Source organism: Lynx canadensis, chromosome A3, assembly GCF_007474595.2.
Source record: "Lynx canadensis isolate LIC74 chromosome A3, mLynCan4.pri.v2, whole genome shotgun sequence".
NCBI classification, from domain to species: Eukaryota; Metazoa; Chordata; class Mammalia; order Carnivora; family Felidae; genus Lynx; species Lynx canadensis.
The window spans coordinates 73164851-73181062 of record NC_044305.1 but is presented as its reverse complement, the minus strand read 5'-3'; the positions used below and the strand labels follow the sequence as shown (position 1 = coordinate 73181062).

General features: G+C 39.0%; 1 protein-coding gene across 3 annotated transcripts in view; it reads left to right on the top strand.

Moving 5' to 3' along the window:
* Nucleotides 1-358: 358 nt before the first annotated feature.
* Nucleotides 359-16212, top strand: part of RTN4 (reticulon 4) — a 74027-nt gene continuing 58173 nt past the window's right edge. Inside the window, exon 1 of one of the 3 annotated variants that reach the window (XM_030310594.1) lies at nucleotides 359-1141. In XM_030310594.1, the coding sequence (XP_030166454.1) occupies nucleotides 583-1141 (559 nt within the window). In that variant the 5' untranslated portion in view covers nucleotides 359-582. The remainder of the gene's footprint in view (nucleotides 1142-16212) is intronic. The other 2 variants (XM_030310595.1, XM_030310597.1) reach the window with 2 other exon arrangements.

Below are 16212 nucleotides of genomic sequence, written 5' to 3'. Positions count from 1 at the left end.
TTCAGGGCAGACCGCCAGCCCTACCGCACGCTTATGGAGCCCTAGGGCCGCAGGCAGACCTCCAGCTCCAAGACAAGTAGAGACCCCGGCCCAACCCTCAAGTACCCAAGGTGAAGGGTGGGTCTCCCAGTCCAAGCCCCACCCATCGAAACCACCCCAGCCGGTAGGAGAGAGGAAGTGCAAAAAGCCCCACCCACTTTTCTCTCTTTCTCTTCCCATTGGGCCAGCTGGTTGCCCATCGTCTCTATCCCGTAGCCGATTGGCTCTCTCCCTCCCGCGCCAGACCCTGCCTCTCCCCGCCAGGGAGGGTAAGTCACGCCAAACTGGGCGGAGAATCTGCTGGCCTGTCTCCTTCGCTCGTCTGGGCGGTGGCGGCAACTGGGGACTGGGCGGGTGGCGCATCACGGGCGCGGAGGCAGGAGGAGCAGTCTCATTGTTCCGGGAGCTGTCGCCACTGCAGGTCCCTGGGCTTGTTCGGCCCTGCCCCTCTCAGTCCTCCCCAACCCCCACAACCGCCCGCGGCTCTGAAGAGAAGCGTCCCGTGGAGCCAGCAGCTGCAGCATCATCTCCGACCCGCAAGCCATGGAAGACATGGACCAGTCGCCTCTGGTCTCCTCGTCGTCGGACAGCCCACCCCGGCCTCAGCCCCCGTTCAAGTACCAGTTCGTGAGGGAGCCCGAGGACGAGGAGGAAGACGAGGAGGAAGACGAGGAGGACGAGGACGAGGACTTAGAGGAGCTGGAGGTGCTGGAGAGGAAGCCCGCCGCTGGGCTGTCGGCAGCCCCAGTGCCCACCGCCCCCGCCGCTGGCGCGCCCCTGCTGGACTTCGGCAGTGACTTCGTGCCTCCGGCGCCCCGGGGGCCACTGCCGGCCGCGCCCCCCGCAGCCCCGGAGCGGCCGCCGTCTTGGGACCCGAGCCCTGTGTCGCCCTCGGTGCCCGCGCCATCCCTGCCCTCCGCTGCCGCAGCCTCGCCCTCCAAGCTCCCCGAGGACGATGAGCCTCCGGCCCGGCCTCCTCCTCCTCCCCCGGCCAGCGTGAGCCCCCAGGCCGAGCCAGTGTGGACCCCACCCGCCCCGGCCCCCGCCGCGCCCCCCTCCACCCCGGCCGCGCCCAAGCGCAGGGGCTCCTCAGGCTCAGTGGGTGAGTGCCGTGCCCTTACTCCTCGCGCAGTCCCTCGCGCCCTCTGTCTTTTGTGTGCACCCCCAGATGCCTCGGGCGGAGCCCTCCTCTCCGGCCCCGAGGGGCTTTGTCCGTGGACCTTGGGGCGAAGGCGCCCCCGCTGGTGGGAGCCGCCAGGAGCAGGGTGGGGCGGCCGAGGAAACCCGGGCTTGTTCTTTATTGTCTGTCTCGGTATCGGGGAACACGTGCACCCCGTCGGCTCCCGGCTTCTTCCCCATAGTCCCTATCCCTCTGCGTCCCGGAAGTTAGGCATCCACCCCTAATAGGAGCTGGGTTTGTATCGAGGAACTAGGGTTGTGCGTTGGGCTGGCTAGGTTCCCGGGTGAGGATGGAAAGGCCTTGGCGCCCTTAATCTTTTGTCTCCCAGGCTGGGTCATTCCTAGGGAAAAGGCGCAGTTTCGCTGCTAGTCTGTTTGCCAGCGTTGAACCCTGGACCCCCTCCTCACCTCCCTGGCTTGGGTGGCCCCCTAGCACCTCATCCCCCTCCCTCTCGATTCTTGGCGCTGGTGGGGAGCTGGCCCAGTGGAAAACATCCACACTGACCCAACTGCAGTGACGGGAGAGCGCCTCCAGTGGTGTGGCGCGTGGAGAATTGGGAAGGCCAGAGTTCTGGCAAAGTCCTGGCACCGCCCAGTTTATCCGGGTTGTGATGTGGCGACTCCCTAGCTAAACCGAGCCTGGGAAGTGGGATCTGGGCATTTGTGGCCCGAGGGGAGCAGTTCTGCCAGGGTCTTAGCTGCAGAATGAGACGGATTGCTGTTGCTGTGGTTTAGGCTCTTGATGCATTATAATGAATCCGTAGAGGAAAAAGGCAAAATGGTTGACGTTCTTAAAGAAGAGGAAACCTGTGGATTTTTTGCCGCGAATAGGCCAATTGAATTTGTGGCAGATTTGTCAGGAGCCTTTAATACAATGTTTTGAGACAGATGTTTTCTTGTAGTGGTTAGAAATACTATTTCTTAGAAGTTCTATGTTTTAGGTCGACAGAGACAAATCTGCATAGTTTATAAATAGTTTCCAAATCTTTTCATTCACTTTAGTACCTGATTGTATTTTTTTTTTTAAGGAACATTGTTTTATTACCCTTTTCATTTTGGGAAATTGTTTATTTTGGAAGAGAAAAAAAATCAAGTTTGTTAGAGATGTTAAATCTTATTAGACAAGTTACTAGTTTATTAACATGTAGCTTGTTACTTTGGGGACAAAGTGTCCCACCAGCAGTAGGATCTTTCTTAATGCATAAAAGGGCAAGAATCAGGTAGTTTAACTGCCTGCTGAGAAATCTTCATAGCTTTATCGGATTTTAGAAATAGTTCGTTTTCTAGAAGAAGAAAATCAATCTGAGATCACAGAAAATACATATATTTTTCAGTTCGTTTCTCCACAGCAGTAAAATAAGCCATTTGTGAGGTTTCTGAATAACATTTTGATGACACACCCCAAAGCATTAATCAAAACAATAATCATTACACTAAAGATATTAGAAGATGAGGAGTAACACGATTTTTTTCTTTTCCTGAGTCAAAAACACATTTAAGAGAACTAAAGTGAGGTAGAATAATATAAAGTAGTAAATTTGCAAATGGGCAGTTTAAGGATTAACAAAAGCATACTAATTTGTCGTCTTGTATTCCAATATGGAAACAGGAGAAGGGTTCTGATCTTTGAACATTCGGGATTCAGGAGGTGACAGCATTCTCGGAATTTTGACTTTTGGAATACTAAGTTTGGAAGACAAAGGAGAAAGGATATTGCCTACTCAGGGACTCTTACCTTTATATGGTTCCCTAATTCTGTATTTATGATACCTGTTTAGAAACTTTAGTTGCCTTAGTGAACTGCTGAACATCACGATTATAGTCATGGATAGTTAAACCATTTTAGTGAGTCTCAGGTTCTTAACAGTTTATTCATTCATTCAACTGAGACAGGTTCTGTTCTGGGCTATGAGGGTATAGCAATGAACAAGACACATATGCTCCCTATGCAGGGAGTATAGATAATAAGTACATAAATAAGAAACTCAGAATAGTGGTAAGTGTTACGAGAAAATAAATTGGATGATGGCATGGAAAATTACTGAGGTGTGGTGGGGGGGGGGAGTGCCTTTTAAGTAGTGTGGCACTGAGAAAGGCCTTTCTGAGGAGGTGAGATTTTAAGCTGCAGATAAAAATTTCCAAGCAACCCTCAAGGAGGCAAAAGCCTTGAGGCAGGAATTAGCTTTGGGTGTTTGAAAGTCTAGTAAGGCTAATGAAAAAAGCTGGAAAGAGAGTGGTGTAACGTGAGGGTGGGGAGGTGGGCTACACTTAGCTCATTTGGGGTCTCTAATAGGCCATTGTAAAAAGTTGTGTTTTTTTTAAATTATTTTAGAAATATACTCTTTAATAATTATATTGTGATTTGAAACAAAAATACAGTTTGAAGATTAAGAGGAACCAAGAGGACTGATGTGAGTAAAGACAAGGTGAGAGATGTGCAGAGCATGGTTCAAAGCAGACCAGCCCTATGGGAAGAGGGTTATATTTACTGAGTTAGGCAGACTCCTGACACTTGTGCATTTAACATTGTTTACATTATTTTTGAATAATTTTGAATTTTGTTGTTTACTGTTCTTGGAACATCCCCATTGTACAGTAATGAAATGAGATGGAAGCCTCTCACTTGACCATTTTCCATGGAGAAACATTTGGCTTCAAGTTGAAAAGGTGCTTGGTTAATGGGCTTTGAAGGTACTCCAGGGAAATGCTGCATAAAAATTGCATTGAGAGAAATGTAAACATCATTAACAATGACATTGCACTGGCCTTTGGGCGTGTTCTAAACCAGTGTTAATTAAGATTGAAAACTCGCGGTAGATCTGGATTCTGAGGGGTATTGAAACTAAATTAAGGTATTGGGGTTTTATTATCCTGTTTTTATCCATGCTCTGCCATCCACAGTTGCTCTTGGTTTTGGTAATTTATATTATGAAACAAAAAATGTTTTTGTTATTGTTTCCAAAATGTAAAAGTTCTTTCATTATTTTTCTCTTTTGTCCTGAATTACTGCTTTACGCATTGTGAGGCCATTGGAGATTATTGAACTGAGGCATGCCATTGTTAAAGTGGTGTTAGAAAAGTGAATTAACGACAGTACTCAAGTTAGGTTGGAAAGAAAAACAGAACTATTTAGAATGCTTTTGCAGGTGTTTTGAAAGAGGCGAGTAGAGCCTGCACTAGTTTACTACTACCTTCAGTCAGTGAAAATGGAATAGAAGGGAAGAATATAAGAAACTCTAAGAAGTAGGATTTTTTTGCCTGCAAATCTCAATTTTTATAGTTAGGTTAAAAAAAGGTTTTATGAAAGAAGAATTGATAGAGCTTGGAGGCAGGGGATGTAAATACAAAGAAAGTGTTGGGGCTTACTAAATCAATTTCAGAGACTGTCCAAATTTGTTAATTGCAGTGGACATTTATATAGAATTGAATATTGCTCATAAGTATAGTTTATGACTTGGGACTAAAAATTACTAGTCTTTTATGAAGTCATTTATTATATGATCATGTGTATTGGCATAGGAGCACATAGTAGAAATGCTAAAAGATTTTGAGTGATGTATAGTTTAAATCTTAAGTACTAGTTCTTAATACAAAGGCTAATTGAACAGTGATACGCATTTCTAGGAAGCAGGTGCCTCTAAAGAAGGAACTCTCATGCCCTATCCATTCCCCATCCTACTTTGAAATTGGAATCAAGGTAAAGAACTGATGAATTTACAGATTCGGAATAGTTACTCTTGTTAAGCCATTTCTAATTTTGGACTAGGAATAAAAGTTGGTAACGGTGGTATGCTCCTTATGGATAAGTTAAGTTACGTTTTAGGTTGGCTCATAGGAAGCTCCACGTCAAATGTCAAATCGTTTTTAGTAACTGCCAGACTCCCTCAAACCATTTTAAAATGAAATGATGAATATATTTTGTACCTTTGATAAATAACCTCAGTATGAGTAGTAGTATTTAAAAACATGCTATTTTAGCACTATATCCCTCTAAACTTTGAAGATTTGCTATCTTATATGAAATATTTCTAAAAAGGAGCAAGTATATTATCTATTGTCTAATAATTGGCTCTGTTTTATATGTAGTTATTTCATAATCTCCCTAAAAGCAGTTTATTTGAAACACTGCTGATACAAGGCCCCAAATTAAATGGCACATTTTAAAGGTACTTTGATAGCCCAGGAAAAGGTACCAAGTGGATGATATTTCTTGATCCTTTACTGAAACTTCTAATTAAGTAGAAGTCAGTGTTGTAGACACATCACTCTTATACTATATTCTTTGATACTTTTTGTTCCTTTTCTAAATATAGACCCTAGAAGGTCCCTCTGGGTGTGGCAGCACCAGTAATGAGAACTGTAAGGGCAGACCATAATTCATCAGTGTTTATATGGGTAAATGTGACTTTTGTGGTTAGCTAGTATAGGACATAGGCATGCAAAATGGTGGGACGCAGCTTTACTGATGCTGAGGTCTTCTCACACTGATGGCTTCATCATTCTTTTAAACTCTAAAGGAGGAGTTAATAATTTTACATTTAAGTGGTTGGTTTTTTTGTTTTTTGGAATGGTGATTATTATTTTTTTAGAAGTAGATCTAAAGTTTATTTATTTATTTTGAGAGAGAGAAGAGTGCACCCTTGCGCATGTGAGCCGAGGAGAGGCAGAGCAAGAGGGAGAGAGAATCCCAAGAAGGCTCTGTGCTGTCAGTGCAGAGTCCTGTGTGGGGCTCAGTCTTACCAACTGTGAGATCATGACCTGAGCTGAATCAAGAGTCCAAGGCTTAACTGAGTCACCCAGACACCTCTAAATGGTGATTATTTTTAAGTATTCTAATAACATTCTATATATGTATCATACTGTATATGGTAATAGTATGTTTACTTATTTCTATTCTTTGCCAGACTATATGCTCCTTGAGGAAAGGGGCTATATAACTTTTTTTAAAATATATTTTTTTAATGTTTGTTTAGTTTTGAGAGAGAGATTGAGAGAGAGTGAGCACGGGAGGGGCATAGGGAAAAGGAGACAGAGGATTCCAAGCAGGCTTTGCTGACTGCAGAGAGCCAGATACCGGGGCTTGAACTCAGGAACTGTGAGATCATGACTTCAGCCAAAGTCGGACGCTTAACTGACTGAGCCACCCAGGTGCCCCTGAACATTTTTCTCTTGAGGAAAAAGACTATGTGACATATCTTTACTGTTGATCACAGTGCATTAGATGTGGTATTGGCACTCAGAGATTTGTTGAATGGATCTGATATTATGGATGTAAACTGATATTATGGATGTATAGTCCTAGAAGTACAATATATTCTCAATAAAAATCATATGAATGAAAGCATTTATTTACATATACAAGGTATATGGATGTTCCATATTTTATTCAATCAGTCTCTTATGGATAGTTAATTAGGTTGTTTCTCAACTTTGTTACAGATAATGTTGCTATGCACTTATATATATTTCTTTGGGAATACATGCTGTTATATATATATTGTGGGATAAATTCATGCAAGTAGAATTACTGGTTCAAAGGGTATGTGCATTTAAAATGTTGATAAGTAATGCTGAATTGTATTGCAAAGTTACTGCAACCTCTATTCCCACCAATAATGTGTTTAAAGTACCTTTTTCCTTATGCCTTTATAAACACAGTGTATTGGTAATCTAGTGAATGGTTTAGCAAATTTTCTTTTTTTTTAATTTACATTTCAGAGTATTTTTTGGCATAGGTGCCAGTAACTTTTTTCTGATCACAGCTTTTGCTTATTCTTTTGGGTTTTTGTTCTTACAGATGTAGGAACACTTGATGTATTGTAAGGAAATTAGCATTTTGTTGTGTCCTGAAAACTTTTTTTCATGATTTGTTGTTTGTATTTTGACCTTCAGTATATTTTTTGCAGAAATTTTAAGTAATCACATTTAAGTATCATTTTCTTTTATGCCTTTGAATCATACGAGTCATTGAGTTTAATGTAATTCTTAGAAAGGCCTTCTCTAAGATTGTAAAAATTTCTCCCATGTTTTTTCTTAGTACTTCCATGATTTTTATGATTTCATTTTAATATTTGATCCTTTCATTATCTGTAGCTTATTTTGTTGTAGAAAGTGAAGTAGTGATATAATTTTATTTTTCAATATGATATCTCATTTGTCCCAACACCATTTGTTGAATCATCCATCTTTACTATTTAGATATGCCACTTTTGTCATATACTTGTATTATCGGTGAAATATTTCCTCTTTTCCATTTCTTTGTCTTTTCATGTATAGGTATCAGACTGTTTTAATTGCTATAACTTTCCAATGAAATGATAGTTGATAGGGCTTTTCCAGAATTATTTTTTCTGGCTATCTGCTTTTTACCTGATCTTTAAAATTTGTTTATTTAATTCCCTCTTCCTCTGTTGAAATTACAGTGGAGCTACATTACATTTAATCATTAATTTAGGGGAAAATTGATATTTTTTTGGACCAGTATTATGTATTTTTCTACAAACACGGTTTTTATTAACCTGTATTTTTTTAACCTGTATTTTTAAAAATTAGTTTGTAATTATGTGAAATACAGGCTTTAAAAAGTAATTATTAAATACTCTAGCCTGCTTAGTATAAGACACTTGATATACTGGGTTATATAGATATTTGGACCCCTCTTTTCAGTTAATTATAGATAGACAGGTAAAGAAAGAAATCTTGCTTTTTTATTTCTAAAAAAAACAAAAACAAAAACAAAACTTGTTTTGAGAAGGGGAGAAACATTTTCTATACTCTCATAGTATAGAGCTATGGCTACTAAATATTGGACTATTGTTTTAGCAGTCTCTAAATTCTTAAATTTAGAGAGGGCCTTACGTGGTCCTCTAGTTTTAAGGAAAAACATGATTTCTTTAATAGTTTGTTCTTCCCATTGATGGAATTGTTACCATAGGTGAAGAAGGCTTATAAAGTTTTGTTATTCAAACAAATTTAGCGGTTGTAGTTCAACATTAGTTAAAAAATTAGCCTACTCCTTTTCCTTTTCCTTTTTTTTTTTTTTTTTTTTTAAGCAATGCTTAGGGCTAAATATGGGGACAAAAAGATGAGTAGAGGTTGTACTTAAGAGAGGCATAGGTAGCAGATTAAGGGAAAAACACAAGTTCCTAGTTGTAAAGAATTTTCTGCTGTCTTAAAACTGGAGGAGCCTTGTGATTGTACTATAGGGATAGTCATAAACTTACCTACTTGTCAACAGCTTTTGTGAAAAGAGAACCTTAATTGAGTTCTAGGTCAGTCTGCATATTTTTTCTTCAGTTTTACAGATTGACTTGTAAACTTGAGTAGTTGGAAGGTGCCATTATTAAATTTACTTATATTAGTGTTTTGACAGTGCTAGGTAAAGCAACCTAAAGCATTAAAAACATTTTTTTAAGTTACTGGTGTCTTTGATCTCAGAAAAGAAGGGAATTTCCTTTTGAAAAATTTTCTTTTTCTTTGTTCTAAGAAAGTTGTTAAACATGCTTAAACCATGCCTTTAAAACTTCTCAGTCTCGCGGCACCTGGGTGGCTCAGTCGGTTGAGCCTCTGGCTTCGGCTCAGGTCATGATCTCACAGTTTGTGAGTTTGAGCCCCGCGTTGGGCTCAGTGCTGACAACGCGGAGCCTGGAGCCTGCTTCGGAGTCTGTCTCCCTCACTCTCTGCCCCTCCCCAACTCATGCTCTGCCTCTTTCTCTCTAAGGAATAAATAAACATTAAAATAAAAAAAATTAAACTTCTCAGTCTCAACTAATCATCATTTTTAAATTATAGAAAGGTTTACTATTCTATCAAGTTCTGATATTCTGGTATTTTAATTTTTATACAAAACAATTTGATGAAAACTTAGGTACTTTTGCTTATATAAGGTGAATTATGAAAATCAGAACTTAGGACATCATATATTTCATTATGTAATGTTTTATAGGCCGTTCTACACTACATAATACAGATATGCTATAAGGATTTGGGCTTTAAGATATCACTTTGAACAAGGACTGAAAAACTACCTTTTACCAACATACTTTCTCATTTACTCATTCTTATCCCACCAAGCTTTCTTTTGACCTTACTAAAATTTTGTTAGTGAAACATGTTCAGCATGAGCTATAGTTAGTTAGCATTGATAGAATCAAATATACATATTTTAATTGCTGTAAGAGTTGTGGATAAAACTGATTAAAATTGCTTCAGTATATAGAATTTTAGTGTGCTTACATTGCCATATCTCTTTTTTGAAGGGATTTTAAAAATTATACTTCTCGTATGGAAAATTCCAAACATAGAGACAGAATAATGAAAGAAACTTGATTAGCTGTCACTGAGCCCCAGTAGCCATCGACCCATGGTCAATCCTACCAATCCCACACCCTCATAAATATTTCATTATGTATTTTGCAAATTGTAACTACTTTGTAACTACTGTGTTTATATGTCATAAATGGTCTTTTTGTTTGTTTGTTTGTTTGTTTGTTTGTTTTTATCACAGTGTTTTAAGAAATCAGAATCCAAGGGCACCTGGGTGGCTCAGCTGCTTAAGCCTCTGACTCTTGATTTCAGCTCAGGTCATGCATAATCTCTCATGGGTTCATGGTTTCATGGGTTCAAACTTCACATTGGGCTCTTCACTGGCAGCAGGGAGCCTGCTTGGGATACTCTCTCTCTCTGCCTTGCTTGTGCTTGCTTGCTCTCTCTGTCCCTCAAAATAAATAAATAAACTTAAAAAAATCAGAATCTGAAGAAGGTCTACATATTAAAATGGTTTGATTTCAGACGCCTAGGTGGCTCAGTCAATTAAGTTTCTGACTTTGGCTCAGGTCATGATTTCATGGCTCATGAGTTCAAGCCCCATGTGCTGACAGCTCAGAGCCTGGAGTCTCCTTCAGATTCTGTGTGTCTCTCTCTCTGCCCCTCCCCTGCTTATGCGTGCGTGCGCGCTCTCTCTCTCTCTCTCTCAAAAATAAACATTAAAAAAATAATAAAATGGATTGATTTGTTTTATAAGTCTTATTGACTGTCCCTTGTTTGTGTGCACTGTCTCTCCAAAATTTATTTGTTGAAGAATGCTCATATACTTTTTTTCATTTTAATGTTATTTTATTTTTTTATTTTTAAATGCTTATTTATTTATTTTGAGAGAGAACATGCATGTGTAAGTGGGAGAGGGGCAGAGGAGGGAGAGAGAATCTGAAGTAGGCTCCACAGTGTCAGCACAGAGCCTGACACATGGTTTGGTCCCACAAACCAGGAGATCATGACCTGAACAGAAATCAAGAGTCAGAGGCCTAGCTAACTGAGCCACCCAGGCACCCCTTTGTGTTTTTTATTAAGATATAATTTACATGCAATAAAATGCAGAGATCTTAAGTTTTAACAGTTTTGTGTTCTTTTTTTTTTTTTTTTCAACATTTATTTATTTTTGGGACAGAGAGAGACAGAGCATGAACGGGGGAGGGGCAGAGAGAGAGGGAGACACAGAATCGGAAACAGGCTCCAGGCTCTGAGCCATCAGCCCAGAGCCTGACGCGGGGCTCGAACTCACAGACCGCGAGATCGTGACCTGGCTGAAGTCGGACGCTTAACCGACTGCGCCACCCAGGCGCCCCAACAGTTTTGTGTTCTGACAAGTGCGTCCACTCATTGACTCACTGCTGTCAAGATGTAGAACATTTATATCATCCCCAAAAGATCCCTTGGGCCCTTAGTAGTCAGTTCAGTTGAATTCTTGTTCTGTCCTTCTTCCAACTCCCCAATTCCAACAACACTGTTCTGATTTCTTTCACCACAGATTAATTTTGCCTGTTTGTTCCTATTCACATGATGCTATGTAACAGGCAAAATGCATCATGTGAATGGAATCATACAGCATGTACTCTCCTATGATTACTTGCATGAAGTATGTGTTTAAGATTTACCATTGATGTTGCAGGTCTTAGTAATTTCCTTTTTACCACTAAGTAGTATTCCATGATAAGAGTATACCACAGTTTAATTTTTCATTCACTTGTTGATGGACATATGGATTATTTATAGCTTCTGGCTATTATGAACAAAAGAATGCCATGAACATTCTTATACAGGCCTTTCTGTGAACATATGTTTTCATTTCTCTTGGGTAAAGAGAGTAGAATTGAGTAACCAACTGAGTAACTAGCTAAGTTATGGGCTAAGTATATATTTATAAGAAATTGCCAAACAGTTCTCCAAAGTGGTTCCACTTCCATCAGCAATATACGAGAGTTCTGGTGGCTTCACATTCTCAACAACATTTGATATCAGTCTTTTTAACTTTAGCCATTTTAGTGGGTATGTAATGATTTCTCATTGTGGTGGTAATTTAGATCTCCCAAATCACTAATGAATGAGAGGACTTTTACATGTCTGTTGGCTACCTGTATATTTTCTTTTGTGATGTGTCTTTTGCTTGCTGTTACATAGCGTTGTAATGTCTTTTTCTGATTTATTGTAGGGAGTTCTTTATATACTCTGGATAAGTCTTTTGTCAGATGTATGCATTGTGAATATATTCTCCTAATCTGTAGCTTGCTTGTTAATTTTATTTATGGTTTCCTGTTATTTTTATTGATAGTTTCTTTTGATGAGTGTAATTTTCTAATTTTGAAGAAGTCTTTTATCAGTTTTTTTCTTTTATGGTTAGTGCTTTTTTTTTTTTTTTTGGCAGATTACAGATACATTTTTTTTTTCCCTTCCAAGATTTTACTTAAATTCAAGTTAGTTAACATATAGAATAATATTAGTTTCAGGAGTAAAATTTAGTGATTCATCACTTACATATAACACCCAATGCTCATACCAACAAGTGCCTTCCTTAATGCCCATCACCCATTTAGCCCATCCCTCCCACGCAACACTCCTCCAACAACCCTCAGTTTGTTCTCTATATTTAAGAGTCTCTTATGTTTTGCCTGCCTCCCTCTCTGTTTTTATCTGGTTAGTGCTTTCTGTGTGCTGTCCAAAACATCTTTGCCTACTTCAAGGTTGTGAATATTCTGTTTTTTTCTAGAAGCTTTCTTTTAGCTTTTATGTTTATTAAAAAAATTTTTTTTTATTTTTTTAAGTTTATTTGGGGAGAGAGAGAGGGCGCGCGCGCACAAGCACAACCGGGGTGGGGGGGGGGAGGGGGGCAGAGAGAAGGAGAGACAAAATCCCAAGCAGGCTTCGAGCCATCAGTGTAGAACCGATGACTGTAAGATCATGACCTGAGGGGAAAGTCAGACGCTTAACCAGCTGAGCTACCCAAGTGCCCCAAATAGCTTTTATGTTTAAATCTAATACACATTTTGAATTAATGTTTGTCCATGGAAGTGTTACAGATCCACATTCATTTTTCCATAAAGATATCCAGTTACCCCGGCAGATTATCTTTTGGAAAGAATTTATCTTTTCTCATTGCTTTGGCACCTTTGTTGAAAATCAGTGACCAGGGGCGCCTGGGTGGCGCAGTTGGTTAAGCGTCCGACTTCAGCCAGGTCACGATCTCGCGGTCCGTGAGTTCGAGCCCCGCGTCAGGCTCTGGGCTGATGGCTCGGAGCCTGGAGCCTGTTTCCGATTCTGTGTCTCCCTCTCTCTCTGCCCCTCCCCCGTTCATGCTCTGTCTCTCTCTGTCCCAAAAATAAATAAAATTTGAAAAAAAAAAAAAATTAAAAAAAAAAAAAAGAAAATCAGTGACCAGACATACATCTGTTTTGTTCTGTTGATTTATTTTTCCTATCCTTTTGCCAGTATTAGACTGTTTTGATTGGTATAGTTTTACAAGCTTTAAGTAGTCTTAGAATCAAGTAGTGTGCCTACTCCAAGTGTTACTTTTTATTTTCAAAATAGTTTTGCCCTTTCTATGTCTATTGTATGTGCATATACATTTTAGAATCAGCTTGATCATGTCTACAAAATGTTTGCTAGGAATTTGATTGGTATTGTGTTGAGTCTAAAGAGCAATATGGGGGGCGCCTGGGTGGCGCAGTCGGTTAAGCGTCCGACTTCAGCCAGGTCACGATCTCGTGGTCTGTGAGTTCGAGCCCCGCGTCAGGCTCTGGGCTGATGGCTCAGAGCCTGGAGCCTGTTTCCGATTCTGTGTCTCCCTCTCTCTCTGCCCCTTCCCCGTTCATGCTCTGTCTCTCTCTGTCCCAAAAAAAATAAATAAACGTTGAAAAAAAAAATAAAGAGCAATCTGGGGAATGTTGACATTTGAGGGTTTGAAGCATTATAACAAGCTAACAGGATAGTCTGCCGTAGTTTCTTGAATGCTGGCAGAAGACACAGATACCTGGGTCAGAGATAGAAGACTTTATTACTCAGCAATGTAAATAGCTGGAATATCAGCATTTTCTTGTGCACGTTCCCTACTCCCCATTTCCTATAGAGCAACACTGGAGAGTGCCAAGTGACACTTATTCTTGCCATGGGCTGAATAAGGAAAGGAACTTAGGGAAACTGAATTGTACGATGTAATAAGTATGCCTGGTGCTCAAAAGGAAGACACATATCTCTGTCTCCAGGATTGTTCTGTATATAAACATCTTTGAAAAGATAGTCAGGAGCAAAGGTGTTCAGTACCCAATCCTTCTGCTTATAAAATGTGCAAAAACACAGGAAGCATAGAGTACTCTTTCCTAACACTTAACATTAAATCTTTCAATCCATGGACATGATGTCTCTTCCTCTCCGTTAAGATCTTTATAATTTCTCAGCAGTGTTTTGTAATTTTGTTTAGAGGTTTTATACGAATAATTTTTGTAAATTAATTTTCTTGTAATATCCTTGTTTAGTTTTGGTACTAATGCATAATTATAGAAGATGTTTTGGGAAGTGTTTGCTCTTTATACATTGAAAGAATTTGTATAAACATCTTTAGATCTTTACAGAGTTTAGCAGTGTAGCAGTGAAGCTATTTGGGCTTAGAGTTTTCTTTATGGAGAAGGTTTTAAATTGTAAATATACTCTATTTTAAGTGATATAGGGATATTCAGATTTTCTATTTTTGCTTGTGTCACTTTTGGAAGTGTACGCCCTTCAAGGAATATGTTCTTTCCTCTTGATGAGTGGACATCAAGGAATTTGTCCACCCATTTAAGTTGTCTTATTTGTTGGCATAAACTTGTTCATAATCGTTTATGGTTTTATGATCGTTAGTGATAATTCTTTTATTTTTAGTACTTGCTTTTCTTTTCTTTTTCTTGATCATTTTAGGGGTTGTCAATTATCTTCATCTTTTCAAGGAACCAGCTTTTAGTTTCACCGATTTTTCTCTATTTGGTTGTTTTCTGTATCACAGGATTCTGCTCTTATTTTTATTATTTATTTTCTTCTACTTATTTGGGTTTAACTTGGTTTTCTTTCTCTAGTTTCTTAAGATGGAAACTTTAAAGTTTGAATATAACTCTTTTTTCTCAAAGTGTTTAGAGCTGTGAATTTCTGAGCATTACTTTAGCTATATCCCACAAATTTCCATTATCATTCAATTTAAAATTGAATCTTTAATTTCTTCTGTGTTATTTAGAATTGTGTTCTTTACTTTTCATACATTTGGGGATTTTCCAGATATTTTTGTCTTATTGTAATTTCAGTTTAATTCATGTGGTCAGAGAACATATACTTCATGATTTCAGTCCTTTGAAATTTACTGAGACTTGTTTTATAGACCCAGAAATGGTTAAATTGGTGAATGTACCATGTGTACCTGAGAAGGTTGTGAATTCTGTTGTTGGTTATAGTGCTCTATAAAAGTCAGTTAGGTTTAGTTCGTTGATAGTATTGTCTAAATCATCTGTATTCTTGGATTGGTGTGTGTATGTGCATGCGTGACTAGTCTGTCAGGTGAGACTTGGATGTTAAAATTTTAAAATAAAATTTGTAGATTTGTCTATGTCTTTCTTTAGTTTTTGCTTCATATATTTCCCATACACTTTAGCGTTGGTGTATCTATTTAGTGTTATGTCTGTTTACTTGTTTATCATTAACTGATGCCCCTCTTTATCTCTGGTAATCTCAAGGTAATACTCTGTCTTAGAATCTGCTTTGCTCAACATTAACATTAGGCACTTCAGATTTTGTAGGGTATATGTTTGGATGATATATATATCCTTTTACATTCTTTTACTTTTAATTACCTATGTTTTTATATTTAAAGTGTGTCCTGTAAAGGGCCAAAGTATGGTTTTTATCTAGTCTAAAAACCTCTGCCTCCTAATTGGATCCATTTACATTCAGTGTAATTATTCATATGGCTCATTTAAATCTTCATTTTCTTGGGGCGCTTTGGTGACTCAGTTAGTTGAGCCACCTGGTTGAGCCCAGGCCATGATCTAGCAGTTTGTGAGTTCCAGCCCTGCGTCAGGCTCTGTGCTAACAGCTTAGAGCCTGGAGCCTGCTTGGCATTCTGTGTCTCCCTCTCTCTCTGCCCCTCCCCTGCTTGCGCTCTGTCTCTATCAAAAAATAAATAAACATTTAAAAATTTAAAAAACATGTTCATTTTCTCTTTGTCTCTTTTCTGCTTTTGTTCTTTTATACTTTTCTATATTCCTTCCATTCTTTGTCCTTTTATTGTCCTATATTTTGCTTCCACATATATTGCATACAGTAATTAGAGCTTCAGAAATCAATTATTCTTTAAAGAAATTAAGAAATGAGAATAACAATATATTTATCATTTTATGATATTCATCATTTCTTTGAAGAAATTATGGAACGAGAATATTTTGTGTTTACTCAGGTATTTACCAATTTTGTTTTTCTTCATTTGTTCCTGAAGATCCAGGTTACTATCTAGTATCATTTTTCTTCAGTGTGAAGAACTGCATTTAACATTGATTGTAGTACAGGTCTCTTGGTGATAATTTCTTTCAGTTTTTGTTTTCATCTTTTGTTTATCTGATAATACTTTTATTCATCTGTATTTTTGAAGGATAATTTTGATGAATACAGTCAGTCTTATTGTTCATGGTAGTTCTGTTCTCTAAA